Genomic DNA, 22,737 nt, shown 5'->3' with positions numbered 1-22,737 from the left:
AGCCTGGAGCCCAGGGTTATTACACGCTCTGAATTATGTGCACCATCAGCACTCCAACAAGCTGACTTAATGTACTTAATGGTGCCAGAATTTGAGAATGTGCCAGAAGACTTTTGATATCATTTGCCATGAACACTAATTCATAAAGTCTGAGCTGCAGGCCATCCACATGTCACCCAAAAGGCTGGCAAACAAATCAGGTTGTCAACAGCCTCCAGCATGGCTCAGGCTCCACTGACTCTCCATTGTTGGTGTTGACAAAGGGCGTAGCCATGCTCGTGGCTAAGGACTTTGGCTGTCTCCTGGCTTATGACCAATTTCTACAGTAATCCAATGAGAGATACTTGTTACTTTTTTCTGACTAAATAACCAGCATTTCTGTTCTTCCTTCTACCCATGAAGGCTTTGGGGAGATCTGGAGCTCCTTCTCCAAAACAAGAAATACAGTTCTAAAATGCAGCACCCTTATTCCTCTTCTGATGCAGATAGGCTAAGTTCCCAGAAGACCAGTGAAGGCACTGGAATATTGTGAGAAAGACTGAGGCCACAGTTTAGGCCTTTTGTCACCTTCTTGTTCTTTAAGATACATTCTCTTCTCTTTCTTATCTGTGTTATGCATTCTGGATATATAATAGATGGAGGGAGCAACCTTAGAGGATACCACTTCATAGAGAGATCCTTAATGGAATATAAAGATGGAGATAGGTCATGCTCTTTCTTTTCCTGTCCTGTGACATGAGGCTGTGTCAGGGAACAAAGGGATATGGCTGGAGGGAACTCTCTGGTTATTCTTCACTGTTAAATTGACTGTCTTCAGCAGCACCAAAGCTCACAGCTATTTGACTGCATCCAAGGAACAGGAGCAAGCCCAGGTGACAAATTAATTTGGTTTTAGACGAAAGAATGGCTAAAGATTTTCACAGTTATGTTTAACACACTTCCCTGGTTCTTTTCTACGAGCCATTTGCTCTTTCCTCCAAATACCTTCTTGCAAACAACTTCATTTAGAAATGCTTCCAACATCTTCTATCTGCATGGACTTGTCTTTTGGAGCATTTATTTTATGGCAGAGATTGTCTTACTCCATGTTTTTCAGAATGGTGTGTAGCTTTACTCTTTCAAATATGAGATCAGACCTTTACAATGCCAAGAGCCCTCTAGTCCTGTGCAAGTACTGAGGAAATTGCACATATTCTATTCTATTCTATTCTATTCTATTCTATTCTATTCTATTCTACTCTATTCTATTCATATGCCTCCCCTACCAGTTTCTACCTCAATGCCTTCCCATAGCACACAATGCTACATTATTAAGAATTATTTTATGTGGTTGGTTTATTACTAATCCTCAGACTAAGCTGAGTAATGCCTAGAAGAGCACTGTCTTAATGAGACAGTTTATATTAGAGAAAGCAGAGCAAGACCTTTCATGTGGAAGGTGGGGAAGCTTACCATCATCCTGTAAGCACTTTGTACAGCTGCTGACTGGCCTGCAGGGAGCCACAGTTCAAGCAAGCATGTTTAAACCTTTATTAAACAAGTCTCTCATACTCCTATCCTTGAAACAATTTCCTGATCCTTTCCAGAAGCCACTTGCCCCTTCTTCAAAATCTCTTCTTGCAAACCACTTCATTTATAAATGTTACACTTCTGCTGTTTCAAATGTTTTGACATAATCTCTTAGTGAGTGGAATAGTTGCCCAAAAAGCTGTAGAACCTCTTACATCTATCCCCAGCATACCTGAAGAGTAAGATGATGAGAGCTGAGTATGATCTGGTATTCTGTGGGAGAAAAAAACTCTCAGAACAGAAGACAGATTCAGGGCCTTGTCTGTTAACAATAATCAGAGCCATTATTGGGGTACACAGACAGGACACTAATGTGGCAGTCCCTTAATCTCTAGAACTGAGCAATCATTTCTCTCCTTTTCTCCAGAGTTCAAACCTTTCCTTTTCTATCAACCATCTACACTGACTGAAAGCAAAGCTAAGCTAAATACTGCCATCATAGTGCTTCCAGACCACCCCTTTGTGTTGTAAATCAACATTGTCCCCCTCATCCATTCTCCATAGAATCATATAATTACAGAATGGTTTAGGTTGGAAGGGACCTTTAAAGTCATCTACTCCAACCCCCTGCAATGAGCAGGGACATCTTTAACTAGGTCATGTTGATCAGAGGCCTGTCCAACCAGGACTGGAATGTTTTCAGGGATGGGGCATCTACCACTTCTCTGGGCAACCTGGTCCAGTTTTCACCACCCTCATTGTAACAAAATTCTTCTTTATATCTAATTTGAGACTACCCTCCTTTAGTTTAAAACCATTACCCCATTCTTGCTCTAAGGCAACAGTGGTAATAACAACCAACAGCAGAGCATGCAGATGGGAAAATAAACCCTCGACTGACTTAATTTGCCTTGGACATTTATTCCTACAAGAATCTGATGGCACATTGCCATCAGAGCTGTGCATGCCAACAGAAAAAAGATCTTTTGAATATTTATTCCTTTCTCTGACCTTTCTGGAGCTGATGGATGTTTATATTGGAGAAAACAGATCAAGTTTAATATGAAAACCTACCAACCTTCTGACAGTGGCACAAACCTTTGAGCCTGTGATATTAATTCCTGTAACAATACTAAAGGCAGCACTGTTTCTCACAAGGTGAAAGGAGTCTGAGAAGGAGAGAGAACAATTAGCCAAAGCTAGGAACCAAACAAGCAGTTTTGGCTGGACTATGAAAAAAAGTACAGTGGGTAGTTCTGACCCATGCATGTTATGTCAAAGCTCAGTAGCTGCACATATGTATCCACTTTCCTCCACACTGATACCGATATAAAAGGCTGCAAAACTTAAATTTGTTTTTCTCTGTGGGGAGCATAGAAAGTCTTAGTCTAGAGCTCCTTCATTGCCAACATTTAAATAAATGCAATACACATTTTTTTAAGCTCACTGGGCAGTGAACACCATAGATTCACGTGATCCAAAAAGGAATTAAGCAAGTTAATTCAGTTGTCTCCCACCAGGCCACCACTGGTGGCATTACAGCTAGTACATGTGGTTATTTTTAGCATTAGTAAATAGCAGTAGGACTGGTCTGTGGCAGGTGTGGGAGGCAGCAATGGACTTCATTACCTGCGTTGTTAGAAACTTATTGAATCTCATGAAATCACTCTGTGCCTTCCTCACCTACAGAAAATAACTCCTGTCATTCAGAAGCTGGCAGGGTTTGATTTAGTGAAGTTCTTAAACCAGGACAACCCCTTATGATTGCTCACAGAAAGCTATTGCTGCAATCGGCACACACCGGGTTGCTCTGCGGGGAGATGACCGAGCTCTCGGGGCCTTGGCACGCCACCTCCAGTGCCCAGCCAAAGCCCTGTGACCGAGCTCTCGGGGCCTTGGCACGCCACCTCCAGTGCCCAGCCAAAGCCCTGTGACCGAGCTCTCGGGGCCTTGGCACGCCACCTCCAGTGCCCAGCCAAAGCCCTCGGACACAGGGCAGTGACCAGGCGGGGCTGCTCCTGCCTCGTGCCCTCACTCGGGCTCTGCCCACAGCTCTGCCCAGGACAGCGGCCCCTTCCACCCCTCAGCCCTGGCAATTACTGCGGTTCTTGGGGAGAGACTAGTCCATCTCATCAGAGATGTATGTAACAAGCAGTATCAGATGCTCCACCATGCCCTTCCTATAACCTCGCAACGTGTAAGAAAATGAAACTTTTTCTGCTCTCTTGGCTAATAATCCGTTTTATTATAAGAGACGCTCCACCTGTGCCCGTTCTCCTCCCTGTGCAGGAGACCCAAGGGGCAGGGGAAGGCAGGTGGAGGAAGCAGCTTTCCCCCCATAGTTCGCCTTAACTTAAGAGGGCAGCCAGGCAGGTCAAACCCGGCCGCCCCGGGACACGCCGATTGTTCCAGGCCGCGGCATGGGGCAATCGCCGCCGGCTCGGGGCTGGGCGGTCCGTGACGGGGCAAAGAACGACCCCCACGCCACCCCCAGCCCCGGCTGCCCTGCCCAGCACTGACCGCCCCCTCCAGCCCCGGCCGAGCGGGCGCTGAGGCGGCCCCGCCCGGCACTGCCCCGCGCCCCGCCCGGCACCGCCCTCTCGCAGCTCATGCGCGCTCTCGCCGCCCTCCTGTTGGCTCACTGCACGCCCCCTCGCAGAGGGGATAGAGGCTTAAACAACGCCATTTTATCCTTCTCTACGTAGCCTTTAGGCGAATAGTAACACTTTCTCATATGGAATAAAAGAGTTTTTGTTATTTTGCAACGATTCGTAGTGCTTGTGGCTGAAATGCAGGGCGGAGAGCGCTTCTTGGCATGTTGTCCCCCCCCGCTCCCTACGAATAGGTCGGCCCGGGCCGTCACGCTGCCGGCTGCGGAAGGGGCGGGCGCGGCTGAGGGTCAGCGCGGCCGCCGCGGGGAAGGCGCCGGTCCAGCCATGGCGCCGCCGCCGGGACAGACCCGGCTCCCGGACTGGGACGGGCTGAAGCTCCGCGTGCGGACCCTCATCGCCTCCCACCGCGTCATGATCTTCAGCAAGAGCTACTGCCCCTACTGCAACAAGGTGAGGCAGCGGCGGTGGCGCTGGGAGCCGGCTCGGCGCGGTCCCCCGCGGGCCCTCCCCCCGAGGGATATACGGGACCTGTGCCCCGAGGGCGCCCGCTCGGCCCGGGCAGGGCGCAGGGAAGCGGGGCTGAGGGCAGGCGGTATGGGGATGCGGTGGCTGCTGCCGGCGGCGGCACCTATGGGGTTTGGAGCGTGCAGAAGCGGCGCTGTATCCATCCCGCTCCAGCACCACGTGCCAGCCCTGGAAAACCACTTACCAGGCTTGAAAGTAGACGAATATCCGTGGTGTTCGTGGTAGTTCTTTACCTTTGACCACGCTGGGAGATGGATGTGTGGAGAGTGCTGTGCAGTGTGCTTGTTCCTCAGCTCTACAACTGCTCGGAGCTCAGGGTGCTGGCTGTGTTCCTTTCTCCCTGGAAAGCTGGGTACCACACTGGTGTTCAGCTTGGACAAAGCTGATCTCCGGGGGGGGGATAGGTTAAGTTTTCTGCTCTTTATAAGTTTGAGGAAGGTTGACTCTATAGCAGCTGCGTAAGTTCTAAATCCTGGTTGCAGTGTGTGTTTAAAAGAAGAGAAAAGCACTTTTGGTTAATTGTGATGTTTAGAGAAAAATATCTTTTAGCCTTGATTGTGCATCAGGGTCATAGGGTGGCTATAACTAGTTAGCCAAAGTCATTAAAAAAACTTAGGACCTTCATTAGAGTTTTATGATACCAACACACTGGTCATAGTCCACACAGAATCTGGGGCTTTGTAGGCCTTGGGTTTCTTCGATGTTTACAAAAATTATGTTATGACATTTTATTTAAATCTCACACTACCATATTTGATATGGCCGTGGTGGAAGAACGTAATTGGAACTGCTGGATCAAGTCCTGGTGTTCCTCACTAGAACTGATAACCAGGAAAATACTCAGAAGCCTCACTCCCACTTCTACGTTAGGTTTAGTTCTGGGAACTCTGTGGAGGGAAGAGATATTATGACTCCCTTGTAGAAAACTTAGTATATCCTATCTCACTTGCAGCTTAACTGAGGTTTTGAGAAAGGAAGCTTCTGTGATTGGGGGGATAGACCAAACCAATGCCTTATGTCTAAGAAGCTTTTGGCAGACAGTAGAGCATAGTAGGTAGCTCAAATCCTTCTAAAACTTGCTTAACAACTTACTGGAAGTTTCAGTAAATGAAGAGTTGGAGTCTTGTTCCAGTCTAGTCTAGTTGACAAAAGTATTATCAGTGTGCTGAGGAGAAATCATTTCTTGAGGACTTCAGTGTTGCCCACTGAGAAATACTTAGTTGTGCCTGTCAGTATTGCCCTGTGTGCTTTTAGTGATTGTGATTGCAAATGTTGATGCTCATGGCACTCAGTTCAGTGGGTTTGGGATCACCCAATGGCACGGTAACTTTTTAAACCTTGTGCCTTTTTCCTTCATCTGTTTGTGGTGTTGCAGAGGCTCTAGACTAAGACAAGAAGCTTGAGGGGGGGAAAAAAGACTTGGTTGTAGTCCAGTAATTAAATTCCAGATTGTTCTTTCCTGCATTTGTTCATAGCTTCTCCATTAGGCAGTATTGCTTGCTTCAGGGAAGCAATCAGATATGAGAAATATTATCTTTATTGTCCTGCAAAGGGGAAGAATGAATACAGGGAGTAGGAGTGCCCTCTCTCATGGCCCCTTCTAGGAGGGGGAGTTGAAAAACCCTGCATGAATTTTTATGAAGGAACAGGTGATAAACAGGGCTGGGGGAAGAAGAGCTGACTGCCCTGGTAGGCAGGTTTCCTTGGCTTATTTTCCCTCTTGGAACAGAACAGAAAGATAATATAACAAAGTAAATGTGAAGAAAAGGGTATAGATTGCAGACAGAGAATTAGAAGAAGAAAGTTTATGGAAGAAGGAAGCATCACATGAGACATCAAGTGATAAAACAGAGAAATATCTATAACACTAAGGGTATTAACAACCCCTCCTACCAAAGACTTAGAAATTAGTGAAAGGACTGGGAAAACAATGAGTAATGCAGTATTCTTGCTAGCTGATCTAGTCTATAGAATTAATGAAGTGCATATAATTTGAAAGTGTAGTTACAGCTTGGGTGCTTAGCCTGTAATCACATAGTTCTGAGCTCTCAGACAGATATGAATAGTGTGCATTGTGTTGTCTTTTACTGTGGATGGTTGTTAGCAATGTGCTTTTGGTAGGATTAATTGAAAAACTAAAGATGTTTAGTGCTCGTGCTCTGAAAGGACCTAATTTGGGGGTGGAAAGAATTCTCTATTTCAAGTGGAGGTAGCCATGCTAGAAGAAAATTAAAATTGCACTTTTCTTCAGAAACAGAACTGCAAATAAATTCCCTAAGTGAATTGAGTAGGTGATTGTATTCAGGTTAGCTAATAGCATGACTTGGCAATTGTGCTGTTGTTCTTCTGCAAATGCAATTTGTTGTTCAACTGCTTTAACAGGGCAGTGGTGGAGAGGGGGTGGTGGTAGAATTACTTCCGTGTCATAACTTAACTTGGCTGTTCCTTCAATTTCTTAGCACCCAGGAAAGATAATAAGTAAGATAGAAATGCTTAAAGAAAACATAGATTTTTTAGCATGAAAAAATGGCAAGGCTGAAGACTGTGATGTGTTGAAATTTCAAGAATAACAGCTGTGATTGCATAGAATTTACTGGTTACTTTGGTTATATTTTATGCTATTACAGATTACATTCTCTGTCCTCAGGGGATTCTGGCCAATTCAGCTGTAGTTGTTATAGAATGTTAGCTGATACTTGGAAAAGCAGACCTAGGAGGTACCATTATAATTTTATGGTATGAAGCTTATTTCAAACCTGCTTAGCTACCCTAGTAACAGACAGCATCTCTGGGAAGAGTTTTCTAAAGTTAGACCAATTTCTTGGTTTCAGAGGAATTATCTGTTGTTTAATAATATTTGGAAGTGTTTCTAGTCTATCACTTCTTGTTAAAACTGAAAGAGTTTAGTAGGTAACTGAGGCCATTGCATTGGTGAGAAGGGAAGTAAATGGTTATATCAGTGACCCTGCGACCTTGTATCCCATCCCAGACATTCGGAGAAATAACAGTTTTGGCTTTGGGCCAAAACTTCTTACAGGGAAGAAAATTTCCCAGTGGGCTGCTGAAGTTTCCAGTGCTGTGTGTGTGACACAGGAATTCCTTTACCTGAGTTTGTATTAGCTATATTGAATGAAAAGTTTTCAGTGGATCTTCTTTTTCGTTAGTTGCTCTAATAACTCCTTTGGTCTCATTTTAATTTTGGCTTTTACGATGCCAAGTAGCAGTAAGTTCTCTGGTTGTGTTCCCTAGGGAGGTCTACTTCCTTTTCATTTCAAAATTGTTTTCTGGTAAGTGCAGTTATTGCTGAGTGCTCCAGTGAGTATTTCTGAGAAATCATTTCCTGTTCACCTTATCTAGATGTTACTCATGATTAGTGTATTATCTTTCTACTCCTCCTAATCATTTCCTTTTCCAAACCGAAGTAATCTGTTATCTCATGCCTGTATTGGAGATTTTGTAACTGCTCATGTGCTTGCTATGTTCCTTTTTTCAGTTTCATTAGCACAACACAAGTCTGATTTGTTCATAAGTATAAACTGCAATAGTTCTAATTACAATGCTGACATTTGTCTGATATATTTTCTCTCTACTCAGTATCTTCAGTAGAGAATAAAGGTGGCCTAAATGCCTTAAATTTGTCCTTTCTTGAGTGTAATCTTTCTTGATTTAGTAATGTTCTGTCCTGTTCTCCCTCCTGCCAGCTGCTGTTGCAGTGGTCTGGCAGAGTTTTTTAAAAAAGAAAACAAACTAATGAACACTTGCCTGTTACTCTGCTGCTTTGCTGCAAACTAAACCAGCAGCCAAGCAGCTAATTTTGTGACTTGCCTCCGCATTCTTAACACTTACTGGCAGCAATCACTTTCAGCTTTGCTTTTTAGATCTTGCATGGCATTTAGCTTGGGATGCAGATGCAGAGCAGGAGGTCTGGAGGGGTTCCACTGCTGTTTCCCTTTCATTCTGCCTGTAGCCATAATCATTCCAGGAAGCAAGCCTGAAGGTAGTGGTGAGCTTAGGACAAAAATTTTCAAGGGTCATCTAGATGGTTAAAGGACTGGAGTGTCACACACACTGGATGTTTGAAGGAGGAGCTCTGTTTGTTGAGCCTTGATAAGGCTAAGCAGGGGTTTTAGTTGCTACCTTCAGCTGACAAGCGGGAAGACAACCAGACTGTTCTTTGAGTTGCAGAGTGAAAGGACAAGTATCAACAAACATAAGGTGCAATGACAGGCACTGCAGTGGGATAAAATGGAAGTTCTTTACTGTGAGGGTGGTCAAATGTTGAGCCAGCCCAGGGAGGCATCTCTGTCCTTGTGTTCAGAATGAGAGGACAGTGCTTGAGCAATGTGGTCAGCCTTCACATTTGGCTCTGCTTTGAGCAGGAGGTTCATGCAGATGGCCTGAAAAGGTCCCTTAGAACTTCCATTATCCTATAACTATAGAACCAATATAATCAGTTACAGAAGCAGAGCTTTCTTTGTGCATTGCGGTTGATATATGATGTGGTAAGAAACTTAATTTGTAGTTGGTACAGAATACAAAATCTTCCTGTTTATCTGCATGAAGCTGAAACTTTATCAGAAAACACTGGAATACTCGGTCTTCAGCATAGTAACAGTGTGAATCACAGCAATATTAAAAACATTTTATTCCTTGTGTGTTAGACATCTTAAGACTTACTAGATGTGACTCAACATACTCTTAGTGAAGCTCTGGCAATAAACTTGACGTTCATCAGAAAGCTGGTTGAAAAATGTTCAGACTCCATGATGGCAAGTGGGTCCATTCCACAGGCATTCAGTGGTTATTGCTAGAGCTGTTTTCACATGCCAGTTTAACAAAAAATGTTACTGTAAAAATCTTGTTTCTAAAAGGCTGCCTGATTTGAATCAGGTAATGGTACACTCTGTCCATCCAGAACTGAGGTTAGGAAAACACCCAGCTGAGTGCTGAATACATTTGGAAAGTGTTACTTCCTTCTGCAGCTTTTTACAGTCTCCTTTTTTTTCATTTCCTTGACAGTGTTTTGGTTTGCATGTTATCCTCTACTCCCTTTTTCTTTTAGTTAGTTTTTTTTTTAATGTCACCAAAGAGTCTTGCTGCTGCTTTATATCTCTTCGCTTTTTTATACGGCAGTCACTTCCACGGCTTTTGGTATGTCAGGCGTGGAGAAGTCAGCAGCTGAGCAAATTGTATCTAGAAACTTTCTCTTAAGGTGGTGGAACTTGTATTGGAAAGTTAAATGCCCTGGCTTTAAGTGAGGAACATGCAAAACATAAAAGTGCCAAACTACTAAATATGTAGAGCCTGTGCCTCAGAGCACAGTAGCTGAGCCTAGAGGTTACCTGTGTGTGTCCATCAGTGAAGTTTTACCCTGAGCTGAGAAACTTTTGCACTGCCATGGTGTCTGTTCCTTTGCAGGTGAAGGAACTCTTCCACTCCATGCGTGTGGAGTACTATGCTCTGGAACTGGATGTAACTGGTGAGTAGGAGAAAAAAAATGTGTCACGTGCTGCTGCTTAATGTAACTAAAAATTAGTGACTCTGCATGATTCCTTAAGCTGCCTTAAACTAATTGGGGGGATATGTGAAAGAAGTAAAATACGTTTTTATATATGCAGAGATAGAAGCAATTAGGCTTCAATGTGGATTTTAATACAGGATGTGTTTTTAGTGTAACTGAAGTCTTTGACTCTCTGTAAACATCATCAGCTGATAGAGAATGTGAGACCTGATTTCTCTCTGAGGAGCTATGACTTCTGGGGGAAAAGCCTGTGATATTTTTTCCTACTCCTGGTTCTCTTGTGGCTTCAGATGAATTGTTAATGTTTGACTTGGTATATGGGTGACCTTCTTTGGGAAAGGTGCTGAGTCACTGGAAGGAAGGGTAAATTCCAGTAACTTGGCTGCTGCTAGTTTCAAGTTGTTTTTTTTCTTAAAGTTCAAGCTGCCTTAGTTTTAGGACATGTGCAGTGCCTTATCTGTCTATGGATGTAATGCATGTTGCTTTTAATGTAGTTTTAGGAACAAATAGTTTCTTACATGGTTCTTAGTAAACTGTTAAATGCACTTTTGTTAAGCTGTTGAGTGTCTGTTACTAATTTTTTTTCTGTATAAAACATAAGTTTCCAATGCTTTTTTTAAAGGTCTAATGCCTTTTTGAAGTTTTTTTTTTTTGCCTAAGCAATGTTTGGGAGAAATACAGATATTTATTTGTCTCTTCTTAGTTATTTTTACTTTTTATTCCAGTTGTCATACTGTGAATTAATTATAGCCCAAGATATGGAAAGTACAACACATAGCCTTATTTTTTCTGGAGTTACTTCTAATTAATAATGTATTTCCCTTGCAGTTGCTCCGATTACTGATGCTAAATAGATACAATCTTGGAATAAAAAGATCTTAATCAAAGTGATTATTGTAGAATCCCATTCCCACATTTACTGCTGAGAGATCCAAACTGAGCTTGTGTGTAGGTGCTGATGATTCAGATTACAGGTCAGGTCAAGCAATGATAATTTTAAAACTAGGAAGTTTCTGACAGTGTGGTAGGTAGAAAAAGTAGGAAGGTAGCTTTAGGGTAAGTAGAAAAGCATGTTCATACTTCCCTTACCCATAGTCTCATAATACAAAGCTGCTGGACAAAATTATGTGCCTGTGCACAGAACATACTCCAAAATAAGATAGTTCTTATGAAAGAAAAGGTGTCTGTATGATCTTCTGTGATAGTTGGAAAAGAATTTTTGTTTAGTACCAAGTGTGACACTGTCAGAGACACATGAAAATCCATGAAATACAAGAATTAAACTCTTACTACTTCAGTTTTATTCCATTCTGTAGAATTGTGGCTTGAAACACCAATTTAAGTCCTGTGTTTCAGCCTGCTCCTTTGAGAAGTAGTTTCTGAAGACTTGCTTATGTCCAGGAAACTGCAAATGGAATGTTTATAATAGAATTGTTGTCTTGGCAGGCCTGCAGTGTATCACAGTGCAAACCTTTAATACTTTAGGTTGTTCTAAAAGCTCTCTTCCTGAAATCTGTTTATAATGTACACATTTCTTTTATTCTTAGATGACGGAGCCAGTATTCAGCAAGTGTTGGCAGAGCTGACTAATCAGAGGACAGTACCTAATGTATTTGTGAATGGAACTCACGTTGGGGGCTGTGATGCAACATATCAGGTAACTTGGCTTTTAAAATCAGCTGGAAGTAGACAAGACTGAGTGAATTTGCTGTTTGATCATAGTTAAATTTTGTGTAACACAGTAGACTGGGTGATGTAGGTCAGAGGAGGCAGTGTTATCAGTTGTTTGCTCAGAAACATGTGTGCTGATTTGATTATTTTTTTCTTTTTCTCTCCCAGGCTTATCAGGATGGATCACTGCAGAAACTCCTTGGGGACAACCAAATTACAGAACCCTATGAATATGATCTCATTATTATTGGTGGTGGCTCAGGTGGACTTGCATGTTCTAAGGTATGATGTGAAAATGGCATTAAAGAACAAGTTGTACGTAAAAGTTCTTCAAAACTTAATCTGTCTGTTAATTATGTTGGTATAAAACAGTCTGTATTTTGATGAGTATTACTGTTCAACTTGTTAGTTAATGAACCAGTAGTGGTCTAGTAATGTTCTCACTCAGGAGATAATGGTTTAAAGGACCAGTTTCAAGACAATGTCTATTCAGATCTTGATCCTAATAATAGGTTTTAGTTTTCTTGCTGAAGGTGGAACCAAATGTTTTTTAACTATCTCTTCTGCATGTGTAATACACAGGCACTTCCAAACAGTAATCTAGAAAAGGGCTACTCTTGAAGCCTTTTGACAGTTGAGGATTCAGGATCACCAGTCACCTAAAATTAAGTGCTTGCAGCAGCTCCCTTCAAGGAGCTGGTTCACTCTTTAGTTCCCTTTTTAGCTGCTTTCTCAGAAAGGGAAACTGAAGTTGTGTAGCCCTTACACAATTAGCTGTTGTTCAGAGTGCCTCAGGACCTAAGGTCTGAATTCGGTTTTCTCTGCTATCCAAGGGATTTGGACACATGTTTCCCCTCTCTCAGATGGGATGTCAGGATACCAGACAGATATCCTAAACTGTCAGTTTATATTTTGGGCAGGGTGAAGTTGTTCTTGACAGCCTTGACAATTGCTGAAGATACAGCCAAGCATGCAACCTTCATTAGAAAGTATAAAGCAGGCAGGAGAAGCTGACAGTGGAATTCTTCAGTTGACCAATTGTGTATTTTCAGCATGTTCAGATCTTTCCTCACAGTACCTTCTGGGACATCAGTTGTAAACTTGGTGCTAATTGCCAAATTGTTCAGTGGTATTTGCAAAACACAAGACAACCAGCTAAACCTTGTTTGAGCCAGTTGTTGTGCAGGAGTTCTTAAAGAGATTTAATTGAAGTGCTTGAAAGTTCAAACAGTGTGCACCTGGTAATTCCTTGGATAGAGGAATAGGCTTATTTGGGTTGGAATGGACATTAGAAGAATATCTAATGTAAGCTCCTGCTCCAAGCAAGGTCAGCTGTGAGGTCACACAAGATTATGCAGGAACTCATTCATTTGGCTCTTGAAATGAGCCGGGGGTGGAGATGCCACAGCCTTTCTGGGAAACCTGTTGGATTGTCCTCATGGTGTGAAAGTTCTTTATATGCAGACTGAGTCTGTTGTTTCAACCTACAGCCACTGTCTTTTGTCCCTTTGCTACTTGGCCAGTGCGAAGAGCCTGGCACAGTCATCTTAATGTACTTCTCATAGGTATTGGAAAGTTGCTCTTGGGACCCCTCCAAATTCAGTTTTTCTCCAGGCTGAACATGTCAAATTCCCTTGGCCTTGTCATAGGGTGTGTGCTCCAGCCCCCTGAACATCATGGTGGTGCCCCATTGAACTGTCTCCAGTTTGTCACCTTTCTTTCCATCCATGAACATGCCAAGTCAGTTCTGTCCTTCTGAAAGAAAAGGAGAGCTAACAGCATAAGTATTTCTTTAGCTGAAGTAGAAGAGAATCATAGGCTGCTGAGCCTATCTCATACCTTTTTCAGATCATGGCTTTTGACAGCATAGGATGATCTGGATGAAGCATTGAACATGAAAGCAGCCATTCAAAGTTTGAAAGAAAGCCAGGGATTCTTGAGGGATTTCAGTTTTTGTCTAGTGAAGGAGATAGAAGAGCCGTGTATGATAATGACTAACTAATGAAGGTAGTAAAGAAGCCTTCTATTAGTGCTAAGTGTATCATGACCATAAATGAGTGGACAGGCTTGCTTGGCTCAGTAATGCTGACTGGTCTTCTCCATCTTTTATAGGAAGCTGCTGCCTTGGGAAAGAAAGTAATGGTATTAGATTATGTTGTTCCAACGCCTCTTGGAACCTCATGGGGTAAGCTTTTGTTGTCTTGGATTTGATGATGTTTGAGTACCAGTGATAATACTGAGATGTTACATATTATGGATTTGTGTTCTTAGGAATTGAGGCCAAATTCCTTTAATTCTGGTACACAGATAACAGCAAAGTTGTGTTCCTGGCTTGCCTGCTGTTTTTCTAGATGGTTATTTCTGTTTGGGGCATTGTTCTTTGTCAAATGTTTTTCTAGCTTTGATCACTTTCAAATCATGTCTGGGTAGTGTGTGTGTGTACATGTTCACATTCTTATGTTTGTGGGGTTATTTTGCCTTTTAGTTCTATTTTGTAGACAACTGGTAGGCTCCTGTTAGAACAGTGACCACATGGCTGTGTATGTCTCACCTTTCCCTAATTAGGGACAGCTGCTGGCTGACCTCATTAGTGATGTTGGCAGCTGAGAATGAGTAAGGAACTTGAGTGAAATTTCTATTGAGTAGAGGAATGAATGTGCTCTTTTAGATAGTCTTTCAAAAACAGGCATATTTCAAATTCCACATAATAGGTGGTACTAAATTGTAGGAACTCTGGGCTTTTTGCCTTGCTTACTTGACAACCTGACTAAAATCTGAAGCCTTGTGAAGTAAGTAACCTGGGTCTATGTTTGACATGCTGTACCTGTCTTGGGTCAGTGAGTCTAATAACCTCTTAGACCGAATACAAGCTTAGTGTGTTCATTGTACTTTTAAATGTCATTTGCAACAGAAATTTCATGTTACTTGTGTGACTGTAGCAAACCTCATGGAGTGATATGAGTGATTATACAAAGTACGTGATAGGAAAAGCATAAATTCTGTTCATGGGAGCAGTAATGTGGTTCTTTCCATCTTAGGACTTGGTGGCACGTGTGTAAATGTAGGTTGCATCCCTAAGAAGCTGATGCATCAAGCAGCACTTCTGGGTCAGGCACTCCAAGATTCAAGGAAGTATGGGTGGCAGTATGAAGAACAAGGTCGGTAAGAACAGAGAACAGACCAAGACTGTACAGATGAGACGCTGAGCTCAAGACTGTTCTTGTACTTTGGACTTAATAAATTAGATGCAGAGTTCAGTACTTTTCATAGATGAATCAGGTGGTGTCCTCCTTCTTGAGTCATAGACACCTTTGGGATTGAAAGTTAATTGTGTTTTGTTCCCTATATTATATGAAATAAATGACAGAACTTCTAGAATGGGCTTATTTCAGATAGCAACAAGTCACATTAAGTATTAACATAGTAGAACAAGACCTTAATATGTATCTTCATTACTGATAATGTTTTCTTAGCATGATATACAATGAATAAGTTAAGTTTTTCTTGAGAGGTACATTGCACTTTTATTTCCTTAAATATGAAATTGTCTTGTTTCAGTTAAACACAACTGGGAGATCATGGTAGAAGCAATTCAGAACTACATTGGTTCATTAAACTGGGGCTATCGAGTGTCCTTGAGAGAGAAGTCTGTGACATACCTCAACTCTTACGGAGAATTCGTGGAACCACACAAAATTAAGGTATGCTCTGCATTTAAAATACTTAGTTGGGAGGGAAAACTCATGTTTTAGAACTGCCTTATAAAATTCAACACCAAAAAGGCTTCATCTTAACATTGCAAAGTTAGGTCAACTGAAGTTAAAAACTCATTTGTGAAGTTATTGATTTAAAGAATTATTTTACTTTAGTACCTGCCACGATGTTTGCAAACCTAGTTATGCAAGAGTGATGTGGATATGTGTAAACCTGTGTCTTGCAAGAATAGAGGAAGGTGGTCTCGGTTTCTACCTTCATGACTGACTTCAGCAACCTGAGTGAGGAGGGGGCAAAGAAAGGAAACTCTAGCTGTATGATTTTGCAACTTGGAAAATCTTCATACTGAAGCATAAAAACTATTGAAATTAAATTTAGACTAAGCACTTGCATAAGAGCATGGCTAGAACCTCGTGCTGTATCAGCATACAAATTAAAGTGTCAGTTTTGCAAGACAAAGCTTGTTCTGGCAATCTTGCTGTAAGTGATCATACTGTAGCAAGGTTAACCTAGAAGTGCATGTTGAAGGCAGCTGTTGCATTCAGTGAGTGTAATTGTCTATTTTCAACATCAAGGCTGAACTACTTGTGTTTTAAACCAAGAGACCAGCACTGAAAGATAGTAGTAAATTCTATTTACCTCAGGTGGTACACACCTGTTCAAGTGTTCAGGCATGCAGGGCATCCACTTAAGTGTCCTTAGTCAATAAATGAAGTAGAACAGAGGGACTTACAGCAGGAGGCTGGACTGGATGACCTCCTGAGATCCCTTCCAACCTGAATTACCTGTTGACTTGATTGGGAGAAAGTTTCCCTTCATTTTTGTTGAAAAATTAATAAAAAGCAAGAATGAAGGTCAGATTTTGGGAGAGATGAAATTTCCAAAGACGAAGGGTCTCTAGAGGTCAAATTAGTTAGAATTCAATTAAGGTTGGGTCTTGGGCCGTCTCATGTCTCTGAAATTATGTAACTTGTTACCTTTTTTTTTTTTTTTTTTTTTTTTTAAATTTTTACATTAGCCTGAGGAGTAATTGATGTTATTCTGTCCCTAGCATTGTGTTGGCCTTTTATTGGGGGAATAAGGGGGTTGTCTTAATTTGTTGTGGCTTTTTAGAACTTGGCAGTCAAGTTGTTAAAAATAATCCGATCCAAATTAGTAGTTAAAATGGGCAGGATCCAAAGAGTAAGTGATTTTAAATGCTCTAACGTGAGAAAAGCCTGATAGTCTGTTGTTTAAACCTGTTGTTCTTCAGTGACCTGTGTGGCATCTCTGAATGCATTAATTCTTGTTTAAAAATGCATATTCTTGATTTTTAAGCGTCTCTACAATAATTAAGGAGAATTACATAATTTTTCTTACAGCATATGAAAATGTCTCTCTTAACTGTGTCTTCATCAACAGGCAACTAACAGAAAAGGACAAGTAACCTATCACACAGCAGAGACTTTTGTCCTGGCAACAGGAGAAAGGCCAAGATATCTGGGTATCCCTGGAGATAAAGAATTCTGCATTACAAGGTGAGATGAAAAGGCGCAATAGACTGAACTTGTCTGCTCTAGTGTTTGCCAAGACAAACAAGCTTGCGTTGGAAGAACCTTGTAACTTAACACTTCTTCTCTTTTCAGTGATGACCTCTTCTCCCTGCCTTACTGCCCTGGCAAGACTCTGGTTGTGGGTGCTTCCTACGTGGCTCTGGAGTGTGCAGGGTTCCTGGCTGGCCTGGGTCTGGATGTCACAGTGATGGTGCGTTCCATTCTTCTGCGGGGCTTTGACCAAGAAATGGCAGAAAAAGTCGGTGCCCACATGGAAACACACGGCGTGAAGTTCATCAGGAAGTTTGTACCTGTTCAGGCAAGTGCTTCCTTCAGCTTTCTTCTCTTAACACGTTACTTTAAACAGCACTTGTAAAATGCAGCTGTTGTCTGGGAAGGCTTTGGCTCTGTGCAGAAATAAATGTTTTATGAGACTGAGCTTTTTTTACTGTTGAATGATAGATTAGCAGGTCAAGGCTTGAATGACAATGGAAGTGAGCTCTGCTGCTTCAGGTCATTCTATGCTTACAAAAATTTGCACAGGTTGAGCAGCTGGAGCAAGGAATGCCAGGAAGACTGAAAGTGACAGCAAAGTCTACTGAGGGACCAGAGATCCTTGAAGAAGAATATAACACTGTAAGCATTTCTGGATTTGAAATAACTGACTATAGGTGCACATGAAAAGTATTAAAATACTTGAACAACTTGAAGGGAAATCCTGCTTAAAAAGTTGTTCACGCAAACTACTGGCAGAAAAAAAAAAGTGAAAATTCAATATTTGTCTTTAGTTGAACCCTGTCAGCAATATGGGTGAAACTTTATGTGCCTGGAATTTAGATATATAAACAGTGTTGTTGCTTCTATTTTTGCTTTGTTTTTCTGTTTGTTGCATCTCTAAAACAAATTGCACATGGAGGAGACTGAGCTGTTGGTGGCTCTTTCAAATTTTTGGAAAAAATTTGGAAGTCATTTTATTCATGTGCTTTAGTGTTTTCACTGAAAGACCAAGGGAAATCTTGTGATATACTTCTCTTGCATAAAGTTACTGCATTTAATTTTTGGGGTTTTTTAGGTATTGTTAGCCATTGGTCGTGATGCATGTACCAGGAATATTGGTTTACAGACAATCGGTGTCAAAATCAATGAGAAGTGAGTATTGCTGAACTCCCTTAAACCACTGAATGCAAGGATTTTTTTTTTAACCTCTTTAAAAATACCTCATGATACTGATGTTTTTCTAATTTTTTTTTTAATTCTCATTCTTATATATGGCAATTATGTGAACCTTTGAAACCTTTTTTTTGTCCTGGATTTGAGTGCAGTTGTCCATTAACTTAATTTCTTTAGTATGTACTTTGTAAAATAACTATTCTGAGTTAATACCTACTAGTTGGTCATTGTGCTTAAAGCACAGAGCTGTATAATAATCAGGTGAAAGATTGTGAGTCCAAAGATGTTGGATAGCTTGACTGTCATCAGCCAGGCACTGTTGTTCATGTCAGAACTGGCCCACTGAGTACAGACTTCAGCCCTTTGTCAGAGTTGGAGCTGATTGATGCTCTGAAGAGTTTGCAGTTAAAGTAAAAAAGGCATAAGTATATTTAATGAAATGAGCTCAGTAGTTAGAATAGAGCTTCTCCCCTCTGCTTTTTGCAGAGATCTGAGGAAAGTTGTGATGCTGAATTCTGTGGTCTTCTGTTTGTTTTAAAGGAATGGGAAAGTCCCTGTAAATGATGAAGAACAAACCAATGTGCCTTACGTTTATGCTATTGGGGATATCTTGGATGGAAAGCTTGAACTTACTCCAGTTGCCATTCAGGCAGGGAGACTGCTGGCCCAAAGGCTCTATGGGGGTAGTTCCAGAAAGGTAAAGCTATAAGCATGCAACTTCAACTTATTTCTAAGCTTTTTGCCTCAAAATTGCAGTAACATGAATTAATTTATCCACTTGTCTGTGGGCTCTGCAAGTGTTTAGTAAAAAAGAAAAAAAGTGCTAATATAACTTTTTCTGTTATGTACTATATAGAACTTGCATAGTCTAAATATTATTTTTTTTGTTATTTTTAGTGTGACTATATCAATGTACCAACAACAGTGTTTACCCCTTTAGAGTATGGCAGCTGTGGGTTTCCTGAAGAAAGAGCCATAGATGAATATGGAAAGCAAAACTTGGAGGTAAGAACACCCAAGAGTCAATTAATTTGTAGCTTGAGGGTGTTTTTCTTGGGCCTTGCTGCTTTATATTCAAGGCATAGTGTTAACAAGATTAGAATTTAGATGGGTAGAGCTGTTGTGGCTGTGTTTTCATCTGGCCAGCAAGGTACTGCACTCACAGAAGCCCAGGACTGGACTTAATGCCATTACGATTATGCATAACTATTTGCAGGTGGCTGAGAAGGAAGCATTTGACTTCAGGAGGCCAGACTTGGGTTGCAGAACTGTAGGGGTGGTTTTTGTTGTGATGATTTAAAGGCTTCTTGCTGAAGTGTACCAAACTCCTGGGATAAACTGTTTCCTGCTGGTTCACTGTACTTGAATAGTGAATTGATTTTTTGCTGATCTTACCATATGTCTATAGGAATATTGGGCATAACTTGCCCATTTTATGGTAGTTTCTGGCTCCTGCACATCTCTGAGGAGTTACATTAAAGCTGTTTGCATGCCTTGTGCTTAATTCCTTACATCTTTTAAAATCACTTGACATTATTGAGCATCTGCTGTTAACTGTTTTGCATAATAGGTTTAAACTTACAGTAACTGGATATTAATTTTGCACTTCTCTTTCTCAAAGTTCGATTTGCGACCACTGTATATTGTAGCTGTTGCTGTTTTTATCAAGTATTTAAATCAGAGCTATATGGTTTGAGTCAAGTCTTCCTCTGCTGACTTTTGGAGGATGGACTCTCTGGGCTAAGTGGAACAAAAATTACTCTTGTCTAGTTTCTTATAGACAAGAATATAGTGGGTTAAATGTCGAACCACCTATTTGTAAAGATATTAAAAAGTAGAATTATGCCTGGCTGAATTAATTAATGAAACTCTAATGCTTTTTTTCTTGTTTTCTCACAGGTTTATCACAGTTTGTTTTGGCCACTTGAATGGACAGTGCCAGGCAGAGATAACAATACCTGTTATGCAAAGATTATCTGCAATAAACAGGACAATGTAAGTAGCAAGCTGGAATGGATATGCTGAGGGTATTCTTGAAATGGAAAGAACTGCAGACCTACTTTATTTGGAGTAGTTAATTTTTTCTTAAAGACTCTGCTGTTGACCTGCTTGCGTAACATTTTTAGTGTAGTGGGAGTTACACACTAGAGCTTTTGTCAAACCTTTCCTGGTACTGACTTGTGTTTTTCTCTCATCTGTTCTGCAGAATCGTGTGATAGGACTGCATATTCTTGGGCCTAATGCTGGTGAAGTTACCCAGGGTTTTGCTGCTGCAATCAAATGTGGTCTCACCAAAGAATTACTTGATGAAACAATTGGTATCCATCCTACTTGTGCAGAGGTAAGAAGTGGGGAAGGCACAGCCTGATTGGAAACCTGCTCTTGAAGGTGGTTTTACCAAGAGGAGATCAGCAGCCAGATGATGATGCAGGCAATGGTAAATAAGCTCTTCTTTTGGTCTCTTACAGGTGTTCACTACAATGGATATTACCAAATCTTCTGGACAGGACATCACTCAGAAGGGCTGCTGAGGTTAAACCTGCTGTTTTACATGTTTCCATGTTGCGCACTCTTGGTCCTGTGGAAGCTCTAATCCATCCAACTGCTTTGCAGCAAAGTAAAACGTTTGCATCAGTACCACTGTATGTGCTGCAGCTGGGAGTGGTGCCTTCAAGAGGCTTCCTCAGTGTGAGTTGTGTTGCACATGGGAACAGTAATGCAGCAGGGAAATCTCGGACTGTAAATCCTGACTTTGCTTGGAATCAGCACTGCGGTGCTTTTTTGACGTTGCAGCTCGGAACCTTCTCGTGAGGTGAGCTACGACTGATGGCTGCCAGGCAAGGCTGGGAGCTTCTTGTCTAGTCAGATGACTGAACTCCTCCTGAAGGAAATTCTTAAATTGCACAAATTAAAGCTAATGCTTCTAGTTCCAGTGTCTTGTACAAATGCGTGAAATAGAAGACAAATATTATAATTGAGTGATTCTTGCCAACAGTTTACATTTGACTGATTTATCTTTTTGATGCATTTTGTTATACTTAATTGTATGCTCAATTGAGGCAAGATGGCATAAATAGGATGCAGTGTTGAGCGGTGCAGTTCAAGCACTAGTCTCCCATCCCAAGCAGTCTAAAACTTCAGCGTAGCCTAAGACACCACTGTTGTTCACATTCACAGTTGTTTGACCTCAGGTGACATCATATCTTTAAAATAAAAATTTGAGTTGTAGGTGTCTTGTGTGTCAAGGCTGAAGAGCGTAAGTGCAAGACCATGTCAGTTTGCTTAAATCTGGTTTCAGCTCTGTAGTTTAAAACCTCACAGAACCCAGAATTATGTCTGTGCTGTTATGTGGAATGCTGAAGTCTTGGAGAAGCAGACTCTGTCCCACTAACACAGTAGGTGCCTGCCCATGGAGGTGGAAGGTGTTATACAGAGCTGCTCTGAATCATGTGGCAGCCCAGAGCAATGACCTGCTGTGCTTTGTGTAGTGTTGTGTACTGTCAGTAGTTTGAAGCTCTCCTCCACCCCTAGCATTCTGTCCTGGGGGAATTGTGCTTGAATCTGGCTCTTAGTTTTGTCCAAAGAGCTGTTTTGAAAGACTGTTCTGAACATTGTACGATAGTAACCAGTTTTTAACTATTTAATCTGTGACGTACCATGCAATTTGAAGTTCAATAAACAATGCATACAACACTCTCTGGTGTCTGACCTCGTGGTTTATGTTGCCTGAGATTTTATTTGGCTTCAATTACGTTGTTTATCCCATGCAGTACTAAAACCTCTATGGACTTGTGCATGTTGTAATCTTTTAAATGGAGAAACAAGTTGTCTTGTCATGCCTGGGGGCTTGCTCAAGAAGTTAAACATGCTTCTGTTTGGGTATGCAGAATTGAACTTAGGTGAGTTCAAACTGAAAGAACAGTTTTACACCATTTCTGTATATTCCAGAAGATCTGGAATACCTTAAAGTTGCATTGTTTAACTGCAACACTGTGCAAAGATGCTCAGTAGACTCTAGTTAGTGTTAGCAGCAAATCTTGCTGGTGTTCAAGTTTGATAACTTGGCGACTTTGGGGTTTTGTTCGGTGGCCAGTAGCACTGCAAAATACTTTCACTTGGCAGTGGAGATGCTTCCTGAGCTGCAGGTGCTGCTTTGCTGCAGAGCTCTGAGGAGTTACTAGTTCTGGTCCCATAGAAATAACAACAAACTGACTGGGAACAGCAAAGTTAACCTGGTTGGAGAGGAAGTGAGGGAGGAAGCTGAGTCAATGAGTGCTAATTCCTGAATTTGCTATTAGTAAGCACTAATTGAGTTTTATTTCAAGTTGAGATTTGATGTTCAGGTTCATGTTAATTGATCAATAATTACCACTTGCATATCTGTAACAGTGTCCTAATTGCAGATGTTCCTTAAGTCAAGCTTGCCCCAGCTGTCAGCTCTAGGTGATACATAGAGCTGGTGGCACCAAGAACTTTTACACAG

At 41.5% G+C, this 22,737-nt stretch overlaps 1 protein-coding gene across 2 annotated transcripts; it reads left to right on the top strand.

The window, feature by feature from the left end:
- Positions 1-4,170: 4,170 nt before the first annotated feature.
- TXNRD3 (thioredoxin reductase 3) lies at positions 4,171-21,950 on the top strand. Of its 2 annotated transcripts, XM_048315849.1 has the most exons (16): positions 4,174-4,571; positions 10,065-10,125; positions 11,715-11,824; positions 12,007-12,120; positions 13,951-14,023; positions 14,877-14,996; positions 15,397-15,539; positions 16,954-17,069; positions 17,178-17,403; positions 17,628-17,720; positions 18,157-18,233; positions 18,795-18,951; positions 19,152-19,259; positions 20,154-20,249; positions 20,461-20,595; positions 20,723-21,950. In XM_048315849.1, the coding sequence occupies exons 1-16, from the start codon at positions 4,299-4,301 to the stop codon at positions 20,783-20,785; spliced, it is 1,965 nt and encodes a 654-aa protein (XP_048171806.1). In that variant the 5' UTR covers positions 4,174-4,298; the 3' UTR covers positions 20,786-21,950. The 2 variants fall into 2 exon arrangements, with proteins under 2 accessions (XP_048171807.1, XP_048171806.1); XM_048315850.1 differs by lacking the exons at positions 20,461-20,595; positions 20,723-21,950 and having other exon boundaries at positions 4,171-4,571; positions 19,195-19,259; positions 20,154-20,241.
- Positions 21,951-22,737: the final 787 nt, after the last annotated feature.

Source organism: Corvus hawaiiensis, chromosome 11 (genome assembly GCF_020740725.1).
Source record: "Corvus hawaiiensis isolate bCorHaw1 chromosome 11, bCorHaw1.pri.cur, whole genome shotgun sequence".
In the NCBI taxonomy this organism is placed as follows: domain Eukaryota; kingdom Metazoa; phylum Chordata; class Aves; order Passeriformes; family Corvidae; genus Corvus; species Corvus hawaiiensis.
This window is presented reverse-complemented; position numbering and strand designations above follow the sequence as displayed.